At 63.1% G+C, this 26,736-nt stretch overlaps 4 protein-coding genes across 5 annotated transcripts; 1 reads left to right on the top strand and 3 right to left on the bottom strand.

Annotated features, from left to right (window-relative positions):
* Window positions 1-1,081: 1,081 nt before the first annotated feature.
* On the bottom strand, window positions 1,082-4,182 carry LOC102092501 (lipocalin-15). Its single transcript, XM_005513674.3, has 7 exons — window positions 3,341-4,182; window positions 2,736-2,875; window positions 2,455-2,519; window positions 2,046-2,159; window positions 1,474-1,575; window positions 1,353-1,374; window positions 1,082-1,251 (listed from the first exon to the last, which is right to left on the bottom strand). The coding sequence occupies exons 1-7, from the start codon at window positions 3,434-3,436 to the stop codon at window positions 1,248-1,250; spliced, it is 543 nt and encodes a 180-aa protein (XP_005513731.3). The 5' UTR covers window positions 3,437-4,182; the 3' UTR covers window positions 1,082-1,247.
* Window positions 4,183-4,331: 149 nt separating this feature from the next.
* On the bottom strand, window positions 4,332-7,285 carry LOC102092980 (lipocalin). Its single transcript, XM_005513676.3, has 7 exons — window positions 7,054-7,285; window positions 5,802-5,941; window positions 5,607-5,683; window positions 5,357-5,470; window positions 5,032-5,133; window positions 4,786-4,811; window positions 4,332-4,497 (listed from the first exon to the last, which is right to left on the bottom strand). Exons 1-6 carry the CDS (start codon window positions 7,150-7,152, stop codon window positions 4,786-4,788), a joined length of 558 nt encoding a protein of 185 aa, XP_005513733.2. The 5' UTR covers window positions 7,153-7,285; the 3' UTR covers window positions 4,332-4,497.
* A 152-nt stretch (window positions 7,286-7,437) lies between these two features.
* On the bottom strand, window positions 7,438-14,262 carry C8G (complement C8 gamma chain). 2 transcript variants are annotated; one of them, XM_065036216.1, is made up of 8 exons: window positions 13,903-14,262; window positions 13,563-13,787; window positions 12,729-12,868; window positions 11,863-11,933; window positions 11,441-11,548; window positions 11,015-11,116; window positions 10,657-10,695; window positions 7,438-10,140 (listed from the first exon to the last, which is right to left on the bottom strand). In XM_065036216.1, exons 1-8 carry the CDS (start codon window positions 14,260-14,262, stop codon window positions 10,127-10,129), a joined length of 1,059 nt encoding a protein of 352 aa, XP_064892288.1. In that variant the 3' UTR covers window positions 7,438-10,126. The 2 variants fall into 2 exon arrangements, with proteins under 2 accessions (XP_064892288.1, XP_064892289.1); XM_065036217.1 differs by lacking the exon at window positions 13,563-13,787.
* A 185-nt stretch (window positions 14,263-14,447) lies between these two features.
* FBXW5 (F-box and WD repeat domain containing 5) lies at window positions 14,448-26,405 on the top strand. The gene is made up of 8 exons (XM_065036209.1): window positions 14,448-14,644; window positions 16,837-16,994; window positions 17,577-17,751; window positions 18,590-18,738; window positions 20,028-20,508; window positions 23,227-23,374; window positions 23,899-24,111; window positions 24,552-26,405. The coding sequence occupies exons 1-8, from the start codon at window positions 14,452-14,454 to the stop codon at window positions 24,796-24,798; spliced, it is 1,764 nt and encodes a 587-aa protein (XP_064892281.1). The 5' UTR covers window positions 14,448-14,451; the 3' UTR covers window positions 24,799-26,405.
* The last annotated feature ends 331 nt before the right edge of the window (window positions 26,406-26,736 follow it).

Below are 26,736 nucleotides of genomic sequence, written 5' to 3'. Positions count from 1 at the left end.
CAAGATCTGGGAAAGGGCTGAGAAGTGAAGTTGCAAAAGCTCTTGCACCAGCACTGAAATTCGGGACTTTCCCAATCTCTTGAGTTGTTTGTGAAAGAACAAAGAGAGCTTTTGTTTCCTGGCTTGCTGACAGGGTGCTGCCGGGAGGAGTGGGGACGTCCTTCCCGGTAAGGGCCACATCAGCACTGTCACCAGTGGCCCGTCCCTCTGGCCAGGCTGCCATCTGCCCCGAGGCTGCCGCTGGGACGGTGCCTGTACCCAGGTGCCCACGCGCTGCCAGCATGACCCTGTGGTCCCCGCACAGGGTCACCCACCTGCTCTGGGGCACCCAGGCTCTGCAGAGTGGGATGCACCTGGAGTGGGGCAGGCAGGAAAAGGCATTTGTGTCACTTTGGGAGTGACACCCTCCTTCCCAGGGATGACATCCCCTGTGCCTTGGCTCTTGGCAGGGTCCTGGGGTCACAGTCCTGAAAGCTCCGTGCTGCTTCTTCCCAGCCCCATGCCTGGCTGGGCACCCAGGGAGCCCCTGCTCCCGGGCAGGGGACAGCTGAGGGGACCAGAGGCTGCGTCTGCTGTCGGCTCCGCAGGAACTGGGGGGGGATGGAGAAAGGGCTCTGGCTGTCTTGGGGGCATTGCAGCATGGTCCTACCTTGGGCAGCGGGGGCACAGAGGGGGCCGGGAGACAGGCGTGAGGGTCCCAGCCCTGCCGTGCATCTACCCCGGGCAGCCGCAGCACAGCCCCGCTCCCACCTGGGCAGCCCCGGGGCGGACAGGGCAGGGAATGGGGTGTCCTGTGTATGAACCAGAGCCACTGTTGGCAGGGCTGGGCAGCCTGACACCTTCCCCCTGCCCGCCCAGCCCTGCTGCTGCCCAGCCCAGCTCAGTCCTCCCCTGCCCGCATCTCCAGCAGCTGCACCTTCCCCATCCTCCGCTCCCTGTCTTCCCCATGCAGCAAACAACACAGCCAAAGGAGCCCCCAACACCCCTGGGGTGCTGAGACGAGGGGTCACAGCCAGGACCACTGGGCCTGGAGACCATGGCAGCAACCCTGCTCCCATCAGCAAAATCACCGAGCACTGGGGCAGCTTCTGCACCTATTTATTTAGGAAGATGAGGTGTGATCCTGGCATGGGGCAGCAGGTCTGGCAGGGCCTGGCAGGGGAGGACGGGAAGGGGCACCATGGAGGGGGGAGCAGAGCCCCATTTCCACCAGGTCTGGAGGGCACACAGCCCTGGCGTCGGCCCTTTCAGCTGCAGGGAGGGAGGACAGACGGAGGAGCCGTTAGAGCAGGGCAAAGCTGATGTGGTGCAGAGTCCCAAGGCAGGCGGGGGCTCCCCAGGGGGCTGCTCACCTGATGGCCTCAGAGCACTGATCTGTGGACAAGCACAAAGGGTGAGTGCGCCCTGAGCCCCCGCACAGCGTCCCCACGCAGAGGGGCCGTGCATCCCGCCCCGCGCCTCCCTGGCACTCACCCGACTTGGGCAGGACGACCAGCATGTCCTTGTTCAGGCCCGCAACGGGGATGAGCTCTTTGAACTTCTGCAGGAGCTGGGGGCTCATGTCCTGCTCCCGCACTGCAGCCAGACACCCAAAGAGGGGGGTGGTCAGCACGGGGGGCCCAGCAGTGAGACCCACACTGCGGGTCTGGCTCCCATGAGCAGTGATGGGACCCCAGGGAAGGGCAAAAGCCAGGGCACAGAGGTATAGGGTGGACGCTGCACACCCCACGGCTGCCCTGAGCTGGCAGCGAAGGGGCACAAGCCCCGTGGGACGGGCGATCCACCTGCTTGGGGTGGTTTGGGGCAGCTGGTGGGGCTGGGGGTGCACAGCCAGACTGGCACCCTGCTGGGGTGGTTCAAACTGCAGACAACCAGGGGTATTTTTGGTACAAGGTTTCATTCACCCCAAATTGAATTCCTTGGCTGCCGGCATGTTGGGTGCCAATGTGGTGACCCAAGCGGTGGTGGAGACCCCAGCCCCTGTCCCGCCAGTGGTTCCCTCCCCACCGTAGCCCTGGGTGCCTGTCCCCACTCGTGACACCCACTGAGGAGCTGCAGTGCGGCGTTGAGCTCCTGCCCGCTATGGTGGAGCTCGCGCACGATGGCGTAGCTGCTGTAGTCCGTCTCCACCACTCGCAGATCCTTCTTCTCTTGTGCCTCTAAAGGACTCCAAAAAGTGCCCAGTCAGACCATGTGGCACAGCCAAGCCACCTCTGCAGCCCCCGCCAGGGTTCGGGGCCCAAGGCCTGAGCCCCAGATTTGCCCAAGGGGGATATGAGAAGGGAACCCCTGTGTGATCTGGCAGAGCCGGGTACCCCCTGCAGCACAACCTCTCACCAAGAGATGGAGGCAGAGCCCAAACCCCCCTCCCACGGCTCCCTGGGCACAGGGACCAGTGTTGCCCACCCTCCGTTTCAGGGTGTCCCTGGCTCTGATCCCCCTGCCCACACGTACCCACATAGTGCCCTGCCTGCCCTGTTTGCTGGAAGAGCAGCTCAAACTTCTGGCATTTGTCCAGCCTGGAAAGGGAAAATGGAAACAGCAAATGTGGCTGGGCACTGCGTGGGAGAGCAGTGGGGTGGTGGGCATGGGGAGCTCAGCCTGCCCGGGGATGCGCCAGGGCACGGGCAGGACCAGCCGACACAGGGCAGCGGGATGATGCTCCTCACCCAGCGGCTTTGCGGGGAGGATTGTCCCCTGCCCTGCGTGGGACACTGAGCAGGATGGGCACTCACGTGGGCATGGCGAGCTTCATAAGCAGGTCTCCCTCCGGCGTGAAGCTGAAGGTGGCAATGGACGACTTCATCTGATCCTTCATCTTCATGAACACGGAGCAGTTGGCAACGACAGCTGTAACATGCCACGTCCCTGCAAACTGCGGCAGAATGTCACCAGTGGAGTGACACCATGACATTCAGCCACGGGGACCTGTCACCTGACAGGGGGACCTGCCACCAAATACGCGGGACCCAACAGCCCATTGTAGGAACCTGCCAGCCTGTGGTGGGGTAACTGCCACCGTCTGTGGGGACCTGCCAGACTAATATGGGGACCTGCCCACACCTTGCCCTGCCCTGTGCCGGGCAGGCGGGCGCAGCATCTGGTCCACGTTTCCTGGGGAAGTGTTGCACACTCAGGCTCATAAGAGCCCTGAGTATTTGTGTCCCTGCAGCAAGGCCATCGCTGAGTCTGGCCACAGTGGGCAGGAGCTGGCCGGGACTAACCCTGTTTTGCACAGGCATCTGCATCCTGGCAGTTGCCCTGGTGCGGACCCAGTGCCCGGAGCTGGGACCCTGCCCCAGGCAGCCCCTCCAGCTGGGTGGGCTCTTTGTACCGTTACCTTGTCAGCGTTGAAGCCCGGCTGCACGGGGACCTCAGCCCCTGCCCGTAACAGGCAGAGCAGGGCCAGCGCCAGGCTGGGCAGCATCACCGCCATCCTTGCTCTGGGGGCTGGACGTGGGCAGGAGAGGCTGCGTGGATCTGCCACTTCCCAACCCACCTTTATAGTCCCTGACGCTGGCAGCACCCCCTGCCCGCCCCCGCTTTATGCAACAGGTTACACAAGAGTAGGGATAACTTGTACCCGTGTTGGGTGTCAGTGTTGGCCCCTTCCCTCTCTAATCACCCAGCCCTGAATGAATGCAGCCTTGTGTGAGACCCAGCCCAGAGCACGGCAGGGACCGGGTGATGCCCCGTGCCCTGTACCGTGTCTGAGGAGGGCGTGAGGGTGACCCCAGTGCCCCACTCTTGATTGTTGCCCACTGGCTGCAGGGTCTGGCAGTGCCAGGATGGATCCTGTCCCAAGGAGCAGGATGGCTGGACTGGTGTTTTAGCCTGGGGTTGAGGCACAGCCCGGTGACCTCAGTGGTTTTTGTGGCTTCCCAGGCACAGACCCTGCTCCGGAGAGGGTCTGGGCTCATGGCATGGAGAGCAAGTGGGTGTCTGGGGCTGAGCCACATCCAGTGCCCACAACCATTGCTCTGGCTCAGGCCCATCCTGCCCTCACATTTTTGGATAAACTCCCCCTGCGACTGGCCTATGCTGACACTGCCAGCCTGCTCTGCAGCAGGGAAACTGAGGCAGTGAGGCTGGGGTAGTGGATGTCCCCCATGGGTCCCAGCCCCGGGGGCTCCCTCTCCCTGGACCAGGCAGGTTTGTTGACCGGGCAGCACCACGGCACCAGGGTCCCACCCCGACAGCCCCCTGCCAGGAGCCTGGACCATCCCAACACTCGGCACCAGCCCAGCTCACAGCCACTGGCTCTGCTTCCCCCTTCCCACCGCCCCACCGGGGCTTCCCCCGCGACAACCCAGCAGACAAGGGCGGGGGGCTGGTTTTAAAAGGGTTTTAATGGGGATGGAGGTACAGATGTGGGGTGTGAAGTCAGGGAGCGGAGGCTGCTGCGGTGCTGGGGGTGCGCTGGGCTGGGACAGGACAGGGCGGCCGCCGGCTCATGGTGCTCCCGGGGCTCCAGCCGGCAGCAGCGGGTGGATCTGCCTGGAACAGATGGGGGGGTCAAGCGTGGCTCAGCTGGGGGAGACAGGGACACACATGGAGGGACATCGGCCCTGCCAGCCCCACACCGAGTGGTTGGGCACCCACCACCCATAGCCTGGGGCAACAAAAGAGCCATCCCATGGAGACAGGGTGGGGGATCCCCAGCAGGGTTAGGGAGCAGCCGGGGGGGCTGGAAAGGGGATGGCAGCTCTGCAGGGTGGAGCGGCTCTGAGCATCCCCTGTACCCCCAAACAGGGCTGGTCTGAGCACAGAGAAGGCAGCACTCACCTAGGCAGCATCTGCCATGCATTGGTCTGCAGGAGGAAGAAAAGCAAAGATCAGCTTCTCCAGGGACTGGGGGATGGCTGAACCCCCCAAGGGTCCCTGCACAGGGCTCTGCCCAGCACCAGCCCCTGGCTGTCCTGTGCCGGCCCCGCAGGGCAGTGGGGAGAAGGCAGGAGGGTCTCCTCCTTCTCAACCCCCCGGTACCTCAGCCCCTGCTCCCCAGCACCCCCACGCCCTCCAGCCTCTCACCTGTGGGCGGCAGGATGAGGATCTCTTCATCCATCAGGCCCTGCTCCCTGGAGAACTGTGTGAACCTCTCCAGGCGCTCAGGACTGAGCTCCTTGGTCCGGCCTGCAGCCGAGAGCAGCGTGAGGGGCAGCCCCTGCCCCCGAGGGGGGTCCCGCTGCCCCGGGGTGCGGACAGCCCAGCAAGGGACAGATTCCCCAGGAGGGGGACCCAACCCAGCCACCCCATGGTCACCCCAGCTTGGAAGATGACGCTGCCCTCCTCCTCCCACTGAAGACATCCCAGGGCTGGGGGCAGGGGGGCAGCAGAGGCTCTAGGGCAGACGTACTGTAGAGCAGCACCATGTTGGAGGAGCCGGTGCTCTTGGAGATCTGGGTGAACACCATGGCGTACTCCTTGTAGTTGGTCTCCACGACACGGATGTTGTGCTCGCTGCCCCAGCCTGCAAGGACATGGAGGGCACTGCTCAGACCTGGTGCTCCAGCCAGGGCAGGAGCACCGACAGGTGACTGTGGGGCTGGGAGCTGGGGGCACATCAGGGCCCCTGCAGGAGCCCGGGCTGGGAGCCAGGCACTCACGTGGGCTGGTGTAGCTGAACCGTCCCGGCTGCTCCGTCTTGATGTAAAGGCTGTTCCTCTTCTCACACTGGTCACCCCTGGGGAGCACAGCACGAGGACGTCAGAGGGGCCCTGGGGGCTGCTCCAGCCTGCACAGAGCCCCAGGCACCACAGGGGAGCACCCCCTGCTTGCCCACCTGCTCCCCATGCCCATACTTGGGGTAGGTGGAGGTGACTTCCAGGTTCCCATCTGCAGTGGTGGAGATGTCTGTGGTGCACATCTTCATCAGGTGCTTCTTGTTCTTGAACCAGTTGGAGTTGGAGGCCAGACCGATGGTGTACCACCTCCCCGTGATCTGCACACAACTTCCACTCAGCCGCCGGCCGGGTGGGACGGGGGTCTCTGCCCACCAGCCCCAGCCCAGATCACGTCCTCTCCACCAGCCCCAGCCCTGCAGCAGGATGGAGTCCTGGGGCCTCATCCCCCAGGGAGCTGCTACAGCTCTCGGCATCCACAAAACCCAGCGGCCAGGAGAGCCCTTGTTTACAACGTGCCCTTCGCTGCCCAGTCCTCGTGGTGTCGCTTCCCTCAGAGAGGGCTGACAGGACTGCCTGGCTCTGAGATGCCATTTGCATCCGTCCAAGGGCATGAGGAGGAGTCCCAGGGCCCCAGGCCAGCACAGCTCATCCGAGCCTGGTCCTCAGGGCCAGCAGCTCAGCGCACCCGGAGGGAGCTGTTAGCCTTGGAGACGGGCTGTGCCAGAACCAACCGTGCAGGACACGCCAGACCCCCATCCTTGTAGGAAGTGCCTCCCTCCCCATCGCCCCCCGGAGCGGCTGTGTCCCCCAGGACCCCTTGGGCTCCCTGCAGGAGTGGGCAGTGCAGCCCCTCCCCAGCTCAGTGGGATGGCTGTGGGGCCAGGACCCCACCGTGCAGCTGGCTGGGACTGTCCTGCTCTGGATCCTGTCCTGGGAGAGCAAGGGGAGCAAAGCACCCTGAGCACAGCAGCACCCAGGGGCTGGGAGGGCAGCGGGGTGTGTGGGACCCCCCACAGTACAGCAGCCCTGGGGTTTTGGGGATCCTGGGTTGCGGCTGTATGGGGTCCGAGTTGGGGAGAGGGGTCCACGGCCCATCTCGGTGCTGCCTGTCAAACTGAGCTTGTGTTCTCAGTCCCCTCTGTAAAATCCCTGTGGATCTACAGCCTCCCCACAGCACAGCAGGTGGCTTGGCCCCACACCTGCTTGGTCCTGCCCCACAGGCCGCAGCCTGGATCCTGCGTCCCCTCCGGAGCAACCGAACCCAGGCCCTGGGGGTTCCCCAGCAACGGGGCTGCGGATGCCCCGGGCACGCTGCCCGTCCCTCCTGGCCCTGAATCCACCTGCAGCACCATCTCTGCACATTTCAGGGTGAGGATCCCCCAAAACACCCCATTCCCCCGCACAGGCGATGCCGGCCGGGCTGGGTCACCTTGTCCTGCTGGAAGTCGCTCTGCACGGGAACGCTGTCCTGCGCGTGCAGTGTCCCCAGCAGGGCCAGCCCCAGGACGCCGAGCAGCGTGGGGTGCATGTCTCCCACCGAGCCGAGCTGAGCCGAGCCGAGCTGAGCGAGAGGAGCCGACAGAGCCGCAGTGCCCCAGCGTCCGGCAAGCCCCTATTTATGGGCTGGCTGTGTGGCGGCCCCGGGGGGCCCAGCCCTGCCTCCCCCCCCCGCCGTTATGCAAGCAAGAGCAGGGGGGAGCGCCAAAGCCAAAGGGCAGGCAGGGAACTTCCAAATGTTTCCCTCCTGTTGATACGACATGTTTGCTTCGGGGTGCCAAACTGCTCCACAGCAAAGCTGCAGGTTGCAGCCAGCACGGCGGCCATCCCAGCGCTAACGGTCCGCAGGCAGGGGGCCAGGGCTCGCCAGCTGCCCTGTCCCTGCAGGACGGCCTCATCTGGGGTCAGAGAGGGACCCGGGCGAGGTGGAGGGAACATCAAGTGCCTGCCATGTCCTGGTCCAGACATGAGACTCATGGGCACTTTCGGGTGCTCCAGCAGGACCCCCAGCTTTGCCCTGGGCCAAATCCCTGCGTCACCCGAAGAAGCACCTTGGCTGCCCCACCACCCGCCGGCGTGCGCCCCACCACCGGTGCATGCTGGTTGCAAGCTGGGGGTCTGAGGCTGTTGCGGGGGAGCCAGACCCCTGCCTCAGTCAGCCCCGGTGCCCAACTCCCTGGGGACCAGCGCACAGCCAGACAGAGCCCCAGTGCTTCATCCCCCCGTGCCACCCTGCACCCTTTGCCAAGAGGGGCTGGGGGACCTCCCCCTTGGTTTGGGGTCACCAGCTGCCCCCTTTAACTTGGGGACACGCAGGGCACCTGCAGGGTGAGGGCTGGGGATGAACACAGGGTGTCAGCAGCAGCACCCATGGGTCTGGCACAGTTTGGGCAGGGCTGGCCGTGCAGGGCAGAGCACCAGCCTGGCGGCTCCCCCCGCGGCGCGGCCCTGCCAAGGTGCTTTACGTAAGGACTGTGTTTCCACAACAGCTGGTTTTGCCTCTGGCAGCCCCCCCAGCACATTCCCTTCCCCGCGCCCAGCTGCGAGCCCGGCCTGCCCCGCACACCACGCGCCAGGGGCCCGGCCAGCCCCAGAGCCGCAGATTTATCAAAACAAAACAAAAGCTGAGCTGGGCAGAACTGAGCATCACGAGAGCCTGGCTGGGCCCCCCCGTGCTGGGCTGGAGTTCAGACAGGGGCTGAGCCCACCCTTGGGTGCAGGGTGGAGCTCTCTCCATTGAGCACCAGGGGCATGGAGCACCCGTGGGTGTCCCTGTGGGTCTGCACTGGGGCAGGGACACAAAGCCCCCTGAGTGCCCAGGCATCCCCGGACCCTCCGGCCCCACAAAAGGATGGGGTGCCCAGAAGGTCCCCGTTCTCCTGGCATTCCTGGGGGGAAGCAGGGAACCAGCCCGAGGAGCTGGGTGGTAAAACTGGGTGCAAGCTCAGGAGAAGGGGGCACATGGGGGCACTCGGCAGTGTGGGGCAGGCTGAGCCGGGCTGGGGGCACAGGCAGGATCAGGGGCTCGGGCTGTGGGTCACAGCAGTGCCTGCACACAGACCCTCAGGCACTACCCAGGCGTTTGCACCCCAGAAATGGGTTCATGCCCGATGAATGCGGGCTGGGTTGAGCTGGGGTGCAGGGGGGTTCTTGGGGAGCAGCGCAGCTCCCCAGGGCAGGAGGACAAAACTCTCCCCAAAGCTCCATCACCTGCCACGGCTCCACCACAGCACAGCCACTTCTGGGGTGCGGGGCGGACAGTGAGCTGGATCTGGGACACCCCGACTCTGCCGGGCCCAACCGGCCAGCCTGGGGGACCCGCGAGCATGGCCAGACATGCCTGCCCCCCCGGCTGCAGGCGAGTCACGTGTGGCCCTTACATAAATCCTGATAAACAACATGTGGTACCAGTTTGTGCTACGATTGCAAAACTCCGGCGCTGGGGGCAGGGGGCTGTTCCCCCCCTGGGGCTGCGGGGTGACCAGAGACTGCACCAGCCCACTGCGGGGGCTGCTCCCGGCCCTCCCAGCACCCAGCCTGTGCCGGGGAACTGGCACCCCTTGCCCAAAACGCCCCGGCCCGCAGGCAGGGCAGAGCAGCCCTGGCCAGGCTGGACATGCAGCAGGTGGAGTCCTGCAAGGGTTGACACTGCAGCCCCTCTGCTGTGCCTGCACCCAGCCCGAGCCCCCGCAGCCCCCAGTGTGCTCAGGACATGCAAGGGACACCGTGCGCTGGCTGTGCAGGTGTGGGGACGCTGGCAGGGTCCAGCCCAGCAGCAGACCCTTGGGGAAGGTCGTCACAGGGAATGGGGCATTTCGCTGCCCCCAAGGTCCTGGGGATGGGAAGCAGGATGACCGCAGGGCTGAGGTTTCTTCCTCTGGGATCACCTGGCTCGTCCCAGGTGAAGGGCTGATCCTGTGCTGGTCTCCAGTGCCCCCCAAGCTTACACAGCCCCACAACTCCAAGCACAGGGTGTTCCCCACACTGTGCTGGGCACTCAGGGCTCCCTCTCGCTCCCCAGGCAGACTCACCAGCACTGCGACACCTGAGAGTAAACTGGGAACCACCACAACCCCATGGCTGGGGGGAGGCTCAGGGAGAGGACAATGGAGCTGCGGGGAGGGGGCTGCATGTCCCCCAGCACCCCCAGTGCCAGGGCACCAGCAGCACTGGCCTGGCTGGGACAGAGCGAGGGTGACACCTGGACACAGCCCCCTCTCCTAAGCGTGTATTGCAGCACATCAGGGCACAGAGCAGAGGGGTGACACAGAGAGGAGGGGTGACACAGAGAGGAGGGGTGACACAGAGAGGAGGGGTGACACAGAGCGGAGGGGTGACAGAACATGGATGGGCACAGCTGCCAGGGCAGCTGGAGGAGCTGGGGAGCCACAGGGCTCGCTCCAGGGTGAGGTCTGGCCAGCCCCTGCCTCAGTCCTGCATGGCTGTGGGTGGCTGGATGAGGTGAGGACCGAGCCCTGGGGACCTCCTGGAAACGTCACCTGCACCTATGGCTTCGTTTCTGGAAGGGAACGAGAAGCACTGAGTGGCTGGGGAGATGTCTGAGCCCAGTGCCAGGGCTGGAGACACACCTCTGCCTCCCCAAGCACCAACAAGTGATGGAGCTGTCCCCAGGGACCTGAGATGTCACCACAGACTGTCCCTGTCCCAGGAAACCCCATCCCAGACCAGCCCTCACCTCAGGAAACTCCAATAAAGACCCCATTAAGCCCAGTCCGACCCATGTGGGGGTTGGACTGGGCTTTGCCTTGCCAGGGTGCACGTGACACCCATTCTGGGGCATGGTCTGTCACCTCCTGTCACCACACAAAGGCACAGAGGGACCTAGTCCTGGGGGATGGTCTGGTATGGGCGCCCACGTGCCAGCCCAGCCCCCCTGAGCTCCTGGGGCAGGACCACACGGCCATGGTGTGGGTCATGTCCAGTGTGCCCAGCCCACACCTGGGGGGAGAACCCACGCGGTGCCAAGCCTGGCACATGAGGGGACCCAGTACATCGCCCGGGATCCGCAGCTCACCGTCGAGGATGTGAAACTCGTCTGCAGAGTCACAGAACCCTGCAAGAGACAGAGCCCAGGGTGGTCACCCTGCCTGGGCACCCAGGACCCCTGGCTGTGCACCCCAGGGACACTGGGCACAGCCCAGTCCTTGCAGCTTTGTCCTTGGGGTGGTCGCAAAACGGGGACGGACCCCACGCATGGCCCTGCTGTCATGCTGTGAGTGACACAGGGTGACGTGCTGCTCAAACCTGTGTGGATGTGCCTCCCCTCCCCACGCTGGAGGGGCCAGACCCCAACACCTGATGCTGGGTCGTGGTCCTGGGTGCAGCCCTCGCTGCGCATGTCCTCTGCTGCCAGGGGACCGTGTGTCACCCACCGTATGTGGGGAAGTAGTAGGTCACGTCTTCGCTCAGGCCCACAGCCCTGACGTGCTGCTCAAACTTGTCCACGACGGCATCGCTGACTCGGCTGCTCCGTCCTGCGCAGGGAGGGAGCTGCTGTCAGCAGCCTCGAGCCAGTCTGTCCCTGCCCCAAAGCTCCCTGTGCCCCCCACGGCAACCCCTGGGGCCACAGGGTCCTACAGCTCAGAGAGGCTGGTTACTGGTTCCCCCCTTACCAGCTCCCCCTTGCAGCATTTGGGGACAATCCTCCATCTGGGGACTGGGACCCTCGGGGAGACCCCATTCCTGTGTCTGGGTCCTGTGGGGCTGTGGCCGGAGTCCCCTGAGCCCAGCCAGGTCCCTACCGCTCTGCCACCCCTGTCCTTCCTCTGCCGTGAGCCCCCGAGCACCGACACACACACCGTAGAGTTTGACAGAGACGCTCCGGCCCTTCTGGTAATAAAGGACGGCGTAGCTGCTGTGGTCCGTCTCACCCACCACCACGTCCACCTTGCTGCCGTAGCCACGGCCTGGGAAAGGCAGACGGCAGCCCCAGTTGGTCCCAGTTAACCCTGGTTACCCCCAGCACCACCCAGGGGCCTCGTTTCACCACGGGCAGGGTGTACAAGGGTGAGAATCAGGGCTGGAGCGGGTGCAGCCCCACCGGGTGCTGATCCCCACCAGCCTGCAGCACTGCCCAGCCAGCACTGTGGCACTTTGAGAACCCAGAGAGGAGATACTGGGAGGGAGGACACAGGTACCAAAGCCCTGCTGAGAGCAGTAGTGTGGGGCTCCAGCCCCACGGTCCCCGCAGCCCCGTGCCCCCCAGCCTGGGCTGTCTCACCCTTCAGGAGGAAGCGTCCGCGGGCCTGGGCAGGGAGGTAGCGCTGCCTGATTTCCCAGCACATCCCGTCCCTGCACGGGGAGAGGAGGAGGTTGTTGATGCAGGCCGGGGAGGATCTGACCCCCAACCCTGCCCACCCCCTGCCCAGGGCACACACCGGGCCCGTCTTCTTGGGACTCGTTTTTCTCCACAGGGCACATGCAGTGAAGGGATGTCCCAGAGCCCCGTGGAGACACAGCGAGAGATACAGAACCTGAAAACCTGCTGCACCCGAGGTTGTCCCTGTCCCCTCCCTGCAGCTCTGAGCCTGGCTCAGCCCCTCACACCCCCCCGGGCTGGGGGGAGCACCCACAGATGTGCTGAAGGCCTCCCACCTCAGCCGTGCTGCTCCTGGGGAGGCCCTGAGAGCTGGTCCCTGGCTCGGTGGTCATGGAGTGAACATGTGCCCAAGCCCACTGTGAGCTGGTGGCCGTGCAGATGGCAGGTGCCAGCCCACCACAGCCAGGGCTTCTGCCATCAAACACCCAGAGGAGATCCCACCCCCGCTGTGCTCCAGGGCAGCTCTCCCCTCCTTGGAGCACATGGCCAGGGCGCTGGTCTGGCTCTGACCTGCCTGCAGCGTCCCTGTCCCGCCCAGCATCCCCTGTACTCATCCCAGATGACCGGCTCTGCTCTGACCTGCCTGCAGCTTCCCTGTCCCATCCAGCGTCCCCTGTCCTCATCGCAGATCACCAGCTCTGCTCTGACCTGCCTGCAGCGTCCCTGTCCCATCCAGCGTCCCCCATCCCCATCCCAGATCACTGCCCTTGCTCTGACCTGCCTGCAGCATCCCTGTCCCTGCCTGCCCTGGGCCCGGTGTCACTCACAGCTTCCTGAAGGTGCTGATGACCAGGCTCTGCCCATCCAGGACTGTCACGGTCACTGCCGTGGGCTCCAGCCGGTGACTGTGCTCCGCCAGGTAGCTGCAGCGGGAGGCCATGCCGACCAGGAACCACCTCCCTGCCAGCTGCACGGCACAGGGGTGGCACCGTATACAGAGCCACGGGCCTGGAGTGCCACCACCCATCCTCCCTGAGCACCCCCACCCCAAGCACTCTTCTTCTATGCTATGTCCCCTCGCCTGTCCCCTCAGTGTGCCCCAACAATGACTGCCCGTGTTTGGGAGCCGGCAGGTGTCACAGAGCAGGACTGACAGGAGCCCCCATGGGGTCAAGGGGCTGTGGGGAGGGGGTGTCTGAGGCTTCCCCCCCGCCCCACACCGCCAGGGGGGCTGCGAGCACCCCCGTGCAGCTCAGCCCCTGTGCTCCGGGGCCCCGACCCTGCAGCCCCAGCCCGGACCCACTGCAGAGCCCGAGTCCGGCCCCAGCCCGGCCGGAGCCGGCCCAGCGCCGGGGGAACCGAGCGCCAAAGGAAAAAACAACCCAGAGGGGCCGCACCGGCCCGGGGCTGAGACCAGAGGTGGCTGCGGGGGCCGGGCCGGGGTCCCTGCTGGTGCTGCAGCCCCGCACTGGCCCCTGCGGCAGCTCTGGGCTCCCGCCGGCCCTGAATGCTCGAGGGAGCCCGGGCTGGGGACGGGCTGCAGGGGGGACACGCGGGGTCACGCCTGGAGGGGCACTCGGGAGGACGGGCCGCAGCCCCCCGGCTCCCCGCGGCGCAGGCAGGGCTGTTGGGGGGTCCCCGCGGCCCGGCCCGGCCCTCACCTGGGACAGGCTGAGCTCCGCCTGCGCCGCCACCTGCTCCAGCGGGCTCCGCGGAGGCGGTGGCCGGCGCCGCCGCCCCGGGCCCTGCCCCAGCCCCGGCGGGGCCGCGAGAAGCAGGCCGAGGAGCAGGACGGTGCCCAGCGCTGCCATGGTGCCGCTCCGGCGGGGCCGCGCTGCCGGGAAGCGGCGGGGCCGGAGGGCACCTGGAGCCCGGCCAGAGGGGACCTGCGGGAGCTTGCGAGGTCAGGGCCGGGGTCAGGCTGGGGCTGGGGATCCCCATGAGCCGGGCAGAGCCGGGGGGCAGCGGGACCCGATCCCGGGGGAGCGGGAAGTAACTGACCCGCCACGAGCCCGGGGGTCCCGGCCATCCCGACCCCTCGGGTGAGGCGTGGCCTGTCCGAATGAAGGCGTGGCCTGTCCGAATGAGGGCGTGGCCTGTCCGAATGAGGGCGTGGCCTGTCCGAATGGGGACGAAGCCCGACAGGATGGGGGCGTGGCCTGATGGGCTCGAGGCGTGGCTTGTTTGGGCGGGGCGGGGTCTGAGCAAGGTGGGCGGGGCGGAGCAGAGCTGCCTCTGTAAGGGCGGTCGTGAGCGAGCGTGCTGCGCTCGGCTAGCTGCGTCTGGCGCGCTCTGGCTTTCTTTGCGTTCGAGATCTCCGCCCTGCGGCACGAAGCGGCGCGGTGATTGGAGAAGGGGCATCACCGAGACGGGCGGCCAGAGCGGCCCGCGGAAGTGCGGGGCGGAGAGGCCGGAAGCGCCGCGCGAGGGAGGCGGGGGCAGCGGAGCCGCCGAGGGGCCGGGGGAGCCGGGCGGGCCCGGGGGTGCCGGGGGTCCCGGGGGTCCGGGCCTCACTCCCGTTCGCTTGCAGCGCGGCGGCAGGATGACACGATGGCGGCGGGCGGCGTCCCCCTGGTCCCCGACAGCGTCCTGCTGGAGATCTTCCTGTACCTGGAGCCCGCGGACGTGCTCTCGGCCGGGCGGGCCTGCCGGCAGTGGCACGATGTGGCCCGCGACGAGTTCCTCTGGAAGGAGCTTTTCTACCGCTACTACGGCGTGTCCCGGGACGTGCCGCGGCACCCAGGTGCGCGGGGGCTGCTCGGGGTGGGGAACCCGCCCCCCGCTGCCCGGGTGTGTCCCCGGGGTGGCGGAGCCGCCCCGCGGTGACGGGGGTGGGGGGCGATGTGCGTGCGAAGGGCCCTGGAGCTGCCCGACCCCTTCGGTAGGGGAAACAGATGGATCGAAACGCTTCGACTTTCCCTCTGTGTCACCGAGAGCTGCTTTCCCCGCTCCCGCAGCCGCTGCTCAGCGCGCCCGGTGCTGCCGCGATGCCGAGGAGCCGCGGTGAGCCGGCGCGCTGCTCCCTGCTCCCCGGCCACGGTGGTCGCCGCTGGCGCTTCCTGCTCGGGCCCTCCCAGCCGGGCTCTGCTTCGGGCTCCGTCCCTTTTCATCCGCGCTGGGAAGAGCTGCAAGTGCACGTTAGCTGATCAGACTATTTCCATAAGCCGTAGGCAGCAGCTGCAGCCTGGCTGCAGGGGAGAGCGCGTGTCCCCGCTGCCTGGAGAGCAGGTGGGTGTGCGGCCGTGTAATTGTACGGTGGGTAAATGCCAAGGCAGGAACTGACCCACTTTGCAGGGGCAGGTTGGACTTGATCTCGTCCTCAGCTTGCAGTAGGGAAATGACCCATCAACAGTCGCATCGACTGAGCCAGGCAGGGCCATGGGTACAGGTGGCAGGAGCTGTGCAATCACAGGGCTGTTCGGTGCTGGGTGTCTGGTGCTGGAAGTGGTTTGGTGTGCTCTGGGTCGCCCGGCACTGTTGCACCAGCTTAGACAATGCCAGGACCCCTTGCTGCCAGGACCCCTTGCTGCCAGGACCCCTTGCTGCCAGGACCCCTTGCTGCCAGGACCCCTTGCTGCCAGGGGTGTCTCTTGGAGGCTGAAAAGCCCATTCCCAGCACACTGCAGGGGTTTGGGCTCCGTCCTCCTCCCCGAGGATGTGCACAGGGCTCCTAGCAGCGGCTGTGCTGGAGGGAATTGGCTTCTTGATCCTGCGTTGCAGTTGCTACAGAAGCACAAGGAGAAACGTGGAGGATGAAGCAGCAGGAGCTGCTCCCCACCCCACAGTGCGGAACACCAGTGCAAAAGAGCTCTGAGAAAAGATGCGGATGGGATGACTTGGGCTGTGCAACTTTGCCTGCGCAGACCTTGGGAGCTCCCTGGGGCTGGGGACGTTCCCGTCAGGTTTTACCTGTGGCTGTTTGACCAGGCGGCTTCACTCCCAGCCCCGCCAGCCTGCCTGCCCTGGGCAGCTCTGTGCTTTGGGGAATAGTATCCAGGTCTTGGAAGTGGAAATGTTGGGATTGCTTGGCTTGGTGGGGTCTGTCCAGACCCCTCCCCAGCTGGATGGGCCAGGACCACGAGCCCGGCGGGGCTGTGTCAGCTGCTCCCTGCCTGCAGGTGCCTCCTGGGCTGCACTGAGTTCCAAAAACCCTTCAGTCCTGTTCAGTGTAATGAGGGAAATTGGCCCTTATCCATATACATGTCTAATCCTCTTTGCTTCCTCAGGATTTGCTGCTGCAAGAAGTCTGTAGGCTGCCTTGCCAGGCACTTCATTAAAAATCCTCTTTATTTGTCTCCTTATTGGCCGCTGGTGACTTCCCTGAGCGAGCTCCAGGCTCTTCTGCTGCCCGGCTCCTCTTCTGCCCTGGCACGCTGCAGCCAGCTCTCCTTCTCTCTTGTTTTCTCTAGTCTCTTATCTCATGGAGACATTTTTCCTGGTCTCACAGCCTTTCTGGAACATTCTTGATTCTGTGTTGGACAAGATAAAGATAATCAGAGCAGAGCCCAGTAACCTGGAGCTGCAGCTTCCCTCTCGTCACATGATAGATGTGTTTGCGTTGTGCTGGAGCACGTCTGCAGCGCTGACAGCTGCTCTGTCCTGAGCAAGGCTTTTCTTAGGTGGCAGCACTCTGCCCTGGGTGTTTCTTGCAGTGCCTGAGCTGCTTTAGGAAGCAGTAACGCGGTGGGGAGTTGTGTGTGTACCGAAAGAAAAGATTTTCTGTGTTTGGGGTTTGGGAGGCTGCTGAGAAAAACACGCAGCTCTGCTGGCCGGACTGCAGCTGCAGGACCTTGGCGCCAGCGCTGCTCCCGGCATTGCCAGCAGCAGCCCAGACTGCGCTTCGTTAAAGGCTGATTCTGCGGCTGATGCGTTTAGCTCAGGTCTGTCGCGTCGTTCCACTGACACTCTTGTCTCGCGTCCCCACTCGTGTTCCAGCTGCCGTCTCCTGGTATGACGAGTTCCAGAGGCTCTACGACACCATCCCCTGCGTGGAAGTGCAGGCCCTGAAGGAGCACAACGACCAGGTCTTGCACCTCAGCTTCTCCCACTCTGGCTGTTTGTTTGCGTCCTGTTCCAAAGACTGTACCGTGAAGGTAAAGCGGCAGCACAACCCTTCAGCTTGGCTTTAGTGGGGCTGAGCACGAGAGCGGCCTCTGGGGAGTCTGTGGAGAGGTTTGAGCAGGTGGCCCTGGACTTGAGCTGGTTCCTGCAGACACCGAGTTGTTCTCAAAGCCGCAGTACTAGTGACTCTTGCAAACGTAGCGCTGAGGGCTGTGGGTTCCAGCTACAGCCCTTGTGACGGTGGCCAAGGCTCTGGCTGCTTTCTAGGTGCAAATCGCTCCCCTGCTGTGGCTCTAACAAAGAGCGTGGAGATCATGATCCACTGCTGAAGGTGTCTTGCATGAGTGGTTGTCCTGGGAGAAATCCCTCTGAACATGTTGAAGAATCCAGCTGTGACAGTGTCATCTCCTCGGCTGATGGAGCAGCCACGTATTGAGCTGCTCCCCAGAGCCATGTGCTGTCAGGGGAGCTGGCAGGGGAATCGGGACTGGGAAGCAGTTAAATAGGGTCTTTGATATTTTTTCTTGTGCTGGTGAGCGCTGGCAGAACAGATAAAGTGGTATCACCCTCAGGCTTCTCAACAGCTTCCTCACTGTTTGTGCATCTGTCTGTAGATCTGGAGCAATGAGTTGGACATCTCCCTGCAGCACAGCTCCAACATGCGGCCCTACAACTGGAGCTACACGCAGTTCTCCCAGTTCAACTCGGATGACTCTCTCCTCCTGGTGTCAGGAGTCTTTGTGGGGCCTCACAACTCCTCGTCAGGAGAGATTGCTGTGATCAGCATGGGTAAATACCGCTCTTGCCTCCACGGGGCTTCCTGAGAGATGTGAAATGGTGGGTGCTGGGGTTCCCTTCCCCTTCAGGTGTGCGGTGGCCTTGACCTCTGCTTGTCCCGCCCTCCACCGTCTGTGCAAAAGGGTCCCGATCGCAGTTTTGTAGGGTAAACCTTTCAGATAGCCCAAACCCTGCTCAGGTCACACATCATCGTCTAAAGGCAGTGTGGCCTGTATTTATTCTCACTTCTGTCCTAAGTGAAGCTCTGGGCACGCCATGAGTAATCCCGGTACCTGTTCTCCTGAAGGCACCGTTTTGGCTTGAGTGGCGCTCGGCCCACCCGAGCTCTCCCGTGGCTTTCTGTGGCAGGTTCATCTGCGGCTGTGTCGCCTCTTCTGTGAAACTCCGTAGTCCCAACTGTCATCTCCCCCTGTCTCTGTGCTGCAGTCCCACTGTGCCCAAAAGCCAGGAGTGCTGCCAAGGGCACAGCTGTCTTCAGAAAGGCCCCGAGCCTCAGGGGAGGGAGGGAAGAACTTCTGTTCATGTTTGGCTTGTTCTTGTCCTTGGGGTGTCTGCTTTGGGCCACACTTGGAGAAGGGCCACAAGGCGAGATTGCTCTCTGGTCTGCCCCTTCTATTTTGGTTTCCCGTGTGCGTGCTCTCCCCACACATCTCCATAGAAAAGAGAAATAATCTCTCTCCATAGTAGTGTTTGGGACTGGGTGGTGGTTGGGCAGTGTCCGCTCAGCCTCTCCTGCAGTGACCTGAACCCACTTCCACATCGGCCTCAGTTTCCCCAGAGCCCTTGTCGGGAGCCATCATCTCACGCTTGTGTTTCCTCTCCCTTCCAGAAAACTTCACGCTGCTTTCCAGGGTGAGGAATAAACCCTATGATGTGTTTGGCTGCTGGCTGAATGAAACCAACCTGATATCAGGCAATCTGCATCGGATTGGGCGGATCACCTCCTGCTCGGTGCTGTGGCTGAACAACGCTTTCCAGGTGAGGAGCCGTTGTTGCAGCGCCACAGGCTTCCCGCTGGCTCCTGGGGAGGAGAAGCTGCAGAGGAGCCGTGAACCCCGTCCTCCCTGTTTGTCTCCTCTGACTTGCCCTCAGGATGCTGAGCTCGAGGCAGCCTGGCGTGTGGTTTCTCCATGCTCAGTGCTATGGTGCCTGTTGCAATATTCCAACTCTACTCTCAGATTCCATTAACTCCTGCCACATTAATTGGGACGAGGACTCTCCTGCAGCGCCCTGGAGCGTGCATTGCTCCGCAGGACAGCGGGTGAACCACAGCCGGGTTGCTGAGGTCCTTGCTGGGGTGAAGCTGGGCCTGGGAGGGCTGCGGTCTGGTGTGTGTCTGAGCCGTGGCCGCTCTCCCGCTCGGCAGCTCGGTGCCTTGTTCCTGGGAGCCAGAGGCAGCGGTGAGGCTGGGCCCAGCCCTGCCTGTCCTTGCTGACGTTTCTGTGGGCCAGGTGCTGCCTCTGCTGCTGCGATGGGACCTGGAGATCGGTGTGTGCTGGCCTTAGGCTGCTTGTTCATTCTGTGGCACTTGTGCTGCTCAGACTTGTTCCTTTTGCATGTTTTGCCTCTGTGTCAACGTCACAGCTGCGCATCCTGGCATTTTGTGCTTTTTAATGTTATTGATGCTGGCCTCAGGTGAAATCCTCTGCTAGCAGAGACCCTTCCCATAACCACATCTCGGTGCTGTGCTGACACTGCAGTGTTCACTCTGACACCTTTACCAGGCGAAGAAGGACCTTGCCCGCTCTGACGGGGTGCGTTGCAGCCACAGGCTACCAGAGAAGTTGGGCACCAGGGACCTGCTGCCCGTGCCAGGTAGCGGTGACCAGGCTGCTCCTGCCAGGGACACGGGCAGATCCCAGTGCGCAGAGGTCCCTGCTGCCTGCAGGCCGGGGGACGGCGCTTCACACTCCACCTGTGTTGATCAGAGACCTGTTCCCCAAATTCTTACCGTGCCAGTGATGACCTCTGGTGGGAAGCAGCAGCAAGGCTGCCCAGCCGCTGTGCTCCCAGCTCCACTGTCCTCTCCCCCAGGAGCTTTTTGTCTCTGTATGCCCACCTCCGGGGTGAGAAGGAGCGTAGTCCAGCTGGGCAGCTGCTTGGGCTGGTTCTGTTGGTCGGTGCACACGGAGCAGCGTGAGGAGAGGTTGCTGTGTGGCTGGTGGCTGCTGTGCAGGCTCAAGGTCTGTGCAGGTGGCTCTTGGTTTGGGCTGTAGGATGACATTCCAGTGAGGTGGTTCCTGCTTACTTGTCCCTTCTGCTTGCAGGGCATAGAGTCTGAGAATGTGAATGTAGTGAAGAGACTGTTCAAAATCCAGAACCTGAATGCCAGCAGCATCCGGACCGTGATGGTGGCTGACTGCAGCCGCTACGATTGCCCAGACCTGCTCCTGGACTACGAGGAGCAGCTGGCTGCTTCCTCCACCTGCCCAGTCTTTGATCTCGGCAGTGACAGCGAGGAAGAGGAGACCAAGCCCAAGCAGACTCTGGAGCCAGACGTGCAGGAAATGCCGGATGACGGGGCTGTGACGGCAGAGGACGGGCTGCAGCAGTTCTTTGATGATATCATGGAGGGCCGGGTGAAGCCGGCCATGACCGAGACAGAGTTGGAGACAAAGGTGGCTGAGCTGTTTGTGCGCACCAGAACTAAACCGCCAGAGCTGAACCTGCTCCCCACGGACAGTGACAGCAACACAAAATACTTAATCTTCACCACAGGATGCCTCACCTACTCCCCACACCAGATAGGTAAGGCTGTGTGTGAGCCCGGTGCATGCAGCCTCCCCGGGGTGTGCGCTGCAGCTGTGCTCTGAGTCTGGCAAAGACCTGGTTTATTGGCTGCCCATTTGTGGTGAGAGCTGCAGTTTTGCTCAGGCTCTCCATACAGGAGGCTTTTGAGACGCCCTGGTCACTGAAGGGGGTTCCACCCTGCAAGCGCTTGCTTCAAGGTTGTTTTGTTGCTACCAGGCTTGACACAAGGCCATAAAAAAAAGTTGTGGTGAGGGCTGAGCAAAAGATCAAGAGGAACTCCTGACTGAAGGATGTCAGCCGGGAATTGCAGGTGGGTGGGTGCGAAGAGCAGTGGCTGCCCTGGTGGGGCACGTGGAAGGGCCTCAGTCCTGGTGCCTTGTCGGGGGTGGAGAGGCCATCAGGGCAAGAGCTTGAGCAGCCTGGAGCTCCCGTGCATGTCACTTGTGCCTTGTCCCTCAGCTCTGGGAGACACAGCCCCATCTGTCTCCTTGCCTGCTGTGGGTCACCCTGTGGCATGGACCATTCAGCCTCAGTGGGACACTTGTCTGCCCTGATTTGGTGCTCAGGAGGCCCTGGGGGGGGCTTCTGAGCTGCCCCACGAGGGTTCTGAGCTGCCTGGGGGTGTTTCCGTGCTGAGCTGCAGCCGCTGGTGCTCGGCCTCCCTGTCAGCGGGGACAAGGGACAGTCGCTGCAGCGGGAGATGAGCAGTGGCGCTGCCGTGACCTTTATCTGGATTAGGGACTCTCGCTCATCCAGGGCTCTCTAGTTGAGGCGTCGGGACTGGCAGAGTCTGGGTTTCCAGGAAATCGGTGCAGTGATGAGCAGAAGTGGGTGCTCTGGCTGTTTCTCTGAAAGCCCCTCAAGCCAGCAGGCGAGTTCAGTGGAAGGACCAAACACATCAGTAGAAAGGTGGGGAGGGAAGGAGAGCTGCTTCCAGGCAAGACTTCTGGAAAGCCAGACACTTTCAGTTCCTTTTGCTGCTTGCACAATTACAGCCTTGCTTTCCTGCTGCGGGCTCCTCCAACCTTCCTGTTAGTTAATCCCACACCAGTACAGCCCAGTATGGCAGGGAGAGGCAGGTTCCAGCGCTGTAGGCAACTTGGAGAAGAGTCACTTGGTCTTTCCCTGCCTAAACTAGGAATGCGACCCAGGCTGAGGGGAGCTCTGTCCGTGGCCCTGTCCACAGCCGGCTCTGCAGACAGACATCGTGGCCCTCGGCCCGTCCCCGGCGCGCAGCAGCTGCTCTGCCCCGACACAGACGCTGCGTCGTGATCTGCCGGGCTGGGCAGACGCTGCTTTGCAGGCTGGGCCCCGCGGCGAGCGGGGGCGAAGCGTGGTGCTGAGGGAGCGCCCGCCTTTGGACTCGCCGACTTCCAGCGCGGCTCCCAGGGCCGTGGGTTTTGGTGCCTTTGAACTGCAGTGACTCCCTTGGCCGTCAGCCAGGGCCTGCGGCACAGCCTGGCTCTCCGGAGGGACAAACCTGGCTCGGCTCTTCTCCATGAGTCACTGCAAAATGTTGTGTTTGCCCATCGGTTTGTGTGTGGAGCGGCCTTTGTGCGTCTGCTGTCTGGCCCCGAGGAACTGATACTTGAAAGAGCTGGTCGCTGTGCTCGTTCTCGCCAGCTGCTGGTAGGAGCTGTGCTCCTGGGCACCGGCACTGCCTGGCTTGATCTGCAGCACGTAAGCCCTTCTGCAGGAGTTGCCTCAGGAGTTTCCTTCCAGCTCCTTGTCCCTTGTGCTGGTGACAGGCTTGAGCCAGGGCAAACCGCCTGTTCTGCTGGCTCGTGTGTGCGGGGCCACCTATCTGAGAGCTCAGTGCTGCGGCAATGCAGAGGGTGCTGGTGAGCCACGTCAGGCAGGTGGGAGAGCGAAGGTCTGAGCTGCCCGGGCGCAGGCGCGGTGATGTTGTGAAGGGCCTCGGACATGAGCTGCAGCCGCGTCACCCCCACCTTGTTGGTTTGCCGGACAGGGCTGAGATCGAGGGTGCAGCAGTGATTCCCTCAGAGGGGTGATGGGATGTGCCGTGTTCCAGCTGCTCTTGGACTTGCTGAGGATTAATCCCACATGTGCCCAGGAGCTGCTGAGGCTCGCGGGATGTGATGTGGATGGTTTGTATGTGGAACCTCTGTCTAGAGCTGACAGGGGAGGGGCCTTGACCCACAGCTTGTCTCCCTTCGGGAGTTCAAAAGCTGTAAAGCCCTTGAGCCCAGTTTGGGTTTAAGACCTGTTCCTGGAGCTTTCTGGGGCTGACCCCCACCTACACTTGACAGTGACAGGGAAGATGCTGCCACAGCCAGTGAGTCTGCGGGGCCTTTCCCAGGCTGGATGTTGGGGGGATGGGCACAGCCCAAGGGTTCGTTTAGGAGAAAAGCCTTTCTGCAGCCAGAGCGTGTCCTGCGCCGGTGCAGCTTCTCTCTGCCCCCAAGCGCCGCGGGCATGTGGCGCAGAGCGGCTGCACCGCCGGGCTGACAGCCGGCGCTGGGCAACTCCCTGTCTGCACCTGAACCTGCCAGCGTGTCCCTGCGGGGCGGTGTCCCGGTGTCCCGGCCAAAAGCACCACCTGTGAGAGCTCGGAGGAGCCCAGCGGGGACAGCAGTCCTGTCCCGGCCCTCAGCTGTGGGTGAGCTGCATCTCCTTCCTCAGCAGCAACAGGGGAGCCCGTTGTTGAAGCCCAGCAGCCGGCAGAACCCCCTGACTCTGCTTTCTGTCCCCAAGGGATTAAAAGGATCCTGCCTCATCAGATGACGACCGCCGGGCCGGTGCTGGGGGACGAGAGGCGCTCGGTTGAGTTCTTTGACTCGCTGGATCACGTCATTGACGTCCACGGGCACATCATCGGCATGGGCCTCTCCCCGGACCACAGGTGAGTGTGGCGGGCGCAGGGCTGCGCTCGGGGGCCTTGTGGGCTGAACGGGAGGAATGACTGTTGTGGATGGAGCAGGGAGCCTGCACAGCCCGCTCTGTTCTTTCATGTCCCGTTTGTGTCCTAGCGCTCATGGTGTGTGTGTGCGGCCCCAGGAATGCTGCCCCAGCTCAGGGCAGGGCCAGACGAGGAGCCTTGTGAGAGCTGCAGAGCTGCCTGCACAGTGGGTCTTGTTCCCGAGGCCGATCAGCACACCACCATCTTTAAAGCTGATTTTAATGGGGTCTAAACCTTGTTAGATGCTTGACCTTGCCCCTAGGGCCCACCTTCCCAATTGTGCTGGCCCTTTCCTTCCCAAACACAGCAAGAGGGGTTTCAGCAGCGTGTTTCAGCCTGATTGTAGCGAGCTGAGATGCAGGTTTGCTGAGGACCTGCGTGGTCCCTGGAAACCGTGTTTCCAGCTGGGGCTGGTGAGCTCGGCTGCGTGCGCTGGGGCGCGGGGTGACCCCTCTGCTCCCCCCAAGGTACCTGTACGTGAACAGCCGTGCCTGGCCCCGGGACTGCGTCATCTCGGACCCGATGCAGCCGCCCCCCATCGCCGAGGAGATCGATCTGCATGTGTTCGACCTGAAGACGATGAAGGAGGTGAAAAGACCCCTCCGCGCCCATCGGGCCTACACGCCCAACGAGGAATGCTTCTTCATCTTCCTGGACGTCAGCAGGGACTTCGTAGCGAGGTGTGTGGCCACGGGGGTGGGCAGGATCCTGAGGGCCTTGGGGCCGGCACTGCAGGACGGCTCGTGCAGACTGAGCTGGGAACGTGTGCTGGGAACGGCCGCGTGTTGTGAGCAGAGCAGGAAACGGGAGGTTGTAAAGAGCAGAGGGACTGAGCTGGAGGGCGCAGCTAGAGGCTGTCCGCCCTGGTCCTGCTGCGAAATCAGTGAGGAAAGGTGAAATTTGGGGCTGTGGCTTGTTTGGTAGCAGGGGCTATGGGGTGGGTCAAAGGGACTCTGCAAACAGCCTCTGGATCCCAAAAGGAGCTGAAGCCCGTGGGCTGCAGGTGGAGGCCGGGGCCTCTGGGCACCCTCTGCCCCGCCTGCGTGGAAGGACAGGTTGGGAGCAGCAGGTTATCGGGGCTTCTGAAGCGACGTCCTTACCGGTGTCTTGTCCGCCGCAGTGGGGCAGAGGATCGTCACGGCTACATCTGGGACCGGCACTACAACATCTGCCTGGCCAAACTGCAGCACGACAACGTGGTCAACTCGGTGGCGTTCAGCCCGGTGGAGCAGGAGCTGCTGCTGACAGCCAGCGACGACAGCACCATCAAGGTGTGGCGCTCCCCTCGCGTGGTGCGCGTCCAGCAGGCCAGGAAGCTCCGGCCCAGGAAGCTGCTCTTCTCCTGGCTCATGAACCAGAAAAGCTGAACCCAGGTACACCTGCTCCTGCAGCTTCCTCACTGCAGCCACCTCCTCTGGAGCTTGCAGAGCTTTGAGCGCTGCACGACAGAGACGAGCTCTGGGCACACGAATCCCATCCGCCGAGTCGGGAGGGACCCCGATAGCGGGAATTGCTTCCCCCTTGGAGCAGCTGCTTCGAAGACAGAATGTAAGAGCCGAGGGCAGTTCCTGGGCCCGGCGGGCAGCAGCCCGAGCTGGTCCCTGCAGGGTGGGCTCTCCACAGCTTCTCACAAACGCTGCTACTTGGTCACAGCTCTCTCTGGGTGAGCTTTGGTCTCTGAGAACAGACTGAGACTCGTCTCCAGCGTTTGTACCGCGTGAGCTGGGGACGTGGCTGATCCCACCAGAGCTGCTGGCTGCACAGCACTTGGCAGAAGCTGCAGTGCAGGGCTGTGCTGCCTTACCCCAGGACTCTTTTAATACACTAGTTTTATTAATGTTTGTTTGTCCCAGACCTCCACAGGCAACTCATCTGGCTGTGCTGAGAGCCCCGGAGGGTGGGGGCAGCAGGGAGGCCGGGCTGGGGTCTCGTGAGGCCCTTGGGGTGCAGTCAGGGCCCTGCCCTTGTGTTCTGTGAGGAACTATGTGCTGATGGTGCCAGTTTCCAAACTCGAGGGGGAAAAGCCCAGTTGTAACGTGCTGGCTTTGCCTCCGTCGTCCTTGGCAAAGCAGCACTTCCATAAGCTATGGCATGGGTAATGTATTTATTTAAAGTGATCTGCTGTCCGTTCCCCAGGGGCAGCTGTGGGAACGGCTGCTGAGTCTCGTCGTCACTTCCCTCCCATACTGTTCAAGTTGTGGCACTTTAGGTTCTCTTGGTATGTTCTCCAGGGGTAGGTGTGGGCACCCGGGGGTGGCTGGAGGTGTTTGCCCACAGGTGACGGGGGTGACACGGCCCCTCCTCGGCCTGAAGCGACAGGTGAATGAGCTTCCCTCAGCCTGGGCTGATATGCTGGGGCTTTGGTGATCAGCTCCCCCGGGCTGCTCTGAGGGTGAAGCGATTACCAACTCCGTGTTTATTCTGCGTCTGTCCCTGAAGCTTTTCTCCCTGCAGCAGGTACCCAAGTGTCAGAGCCTAAAATTAAGTTCCTAATCTTGACTTGGCCTGGGCCGGGGGTGACCCCAGGAGCCGCTGTCACTCCCGGGAGCACCAGGGCAGTTGTCGGTGCCACTCACAGCCTGGGGTTGCAAATAGACTTACTGGAGGCAGCAGATACTGTCCTGCTGGACCCTGGTGGCTTTAACAGCTCCCCTGGCCCTCGGCAGGAGGGTTTGTACCCTCATTCTGCTGTGCCTCAACCGGTGCCCGTGGCTTTATCCAAACCCTCCTACTCAGGTTTTCTGTCATCATGGGACTTCCAGAACTGAGAGTCCTTTGTGTGTGTGCTCACAGGATCCACATCCAGCTCTGTCCGGTCACACAGCGAAGGAACGGCCTCCCCCTTCCTGCTGCCCCCAGACTGTGAAAGCTCTTCTCCTTGGCTCGGTGCAGTAGTGAGCGAGGCACTGAGGGTTTATGTTTGTACTGAGTTTTGCTCTTCACTATGGCATTGAATAAATACTCTGCTAAAGCATCTCTGCAATGCGAGGTTGTTTTTGAGTCCTGTTCTAGTGAAGCAGAACTGAAGCCAGAAGTGTCCTGCGGCTGTGCCTGCAGCAAGCGGTGGGACAGCCCGAGAGGCAGAGAGGTGCCCAGCTCTGCTTTGCCCAGAGGAAGGAGGGGGGACAGCCCCGGGGACGGGGAGCAGCAGCTCCGGCAGCCTCTTCTCGGCCAGGGCTGCAGTGCAGGGCCTGGAGCGCTCTGGCTCTGTGGTTTCCAGCTTTTTCGAGCGCTCACACACGCTGCCCGGGCGAGCGGGGATCGGGCGCTGCAGCCGGCCCTGCGGGGCGGAGGATTCCTGTGCA

This window comes from Columba livia, chromosome 19 (assembly GCF_036013475.1).
Source record: "Columba livia isolate bColLiv1 breed racing homer chromosome 19, bColLiv1.pat.W.v2, whole genome shotgun sequence".
Taxonomy (NCBI): Eukaryota; Metazoa; Chordata; class Aves; order Columbiformes; family Columbidae; genus Columba; species Columba livia.
This window is presented reverse-complemented; position numbering and strand designations above follow the sequence as displayed.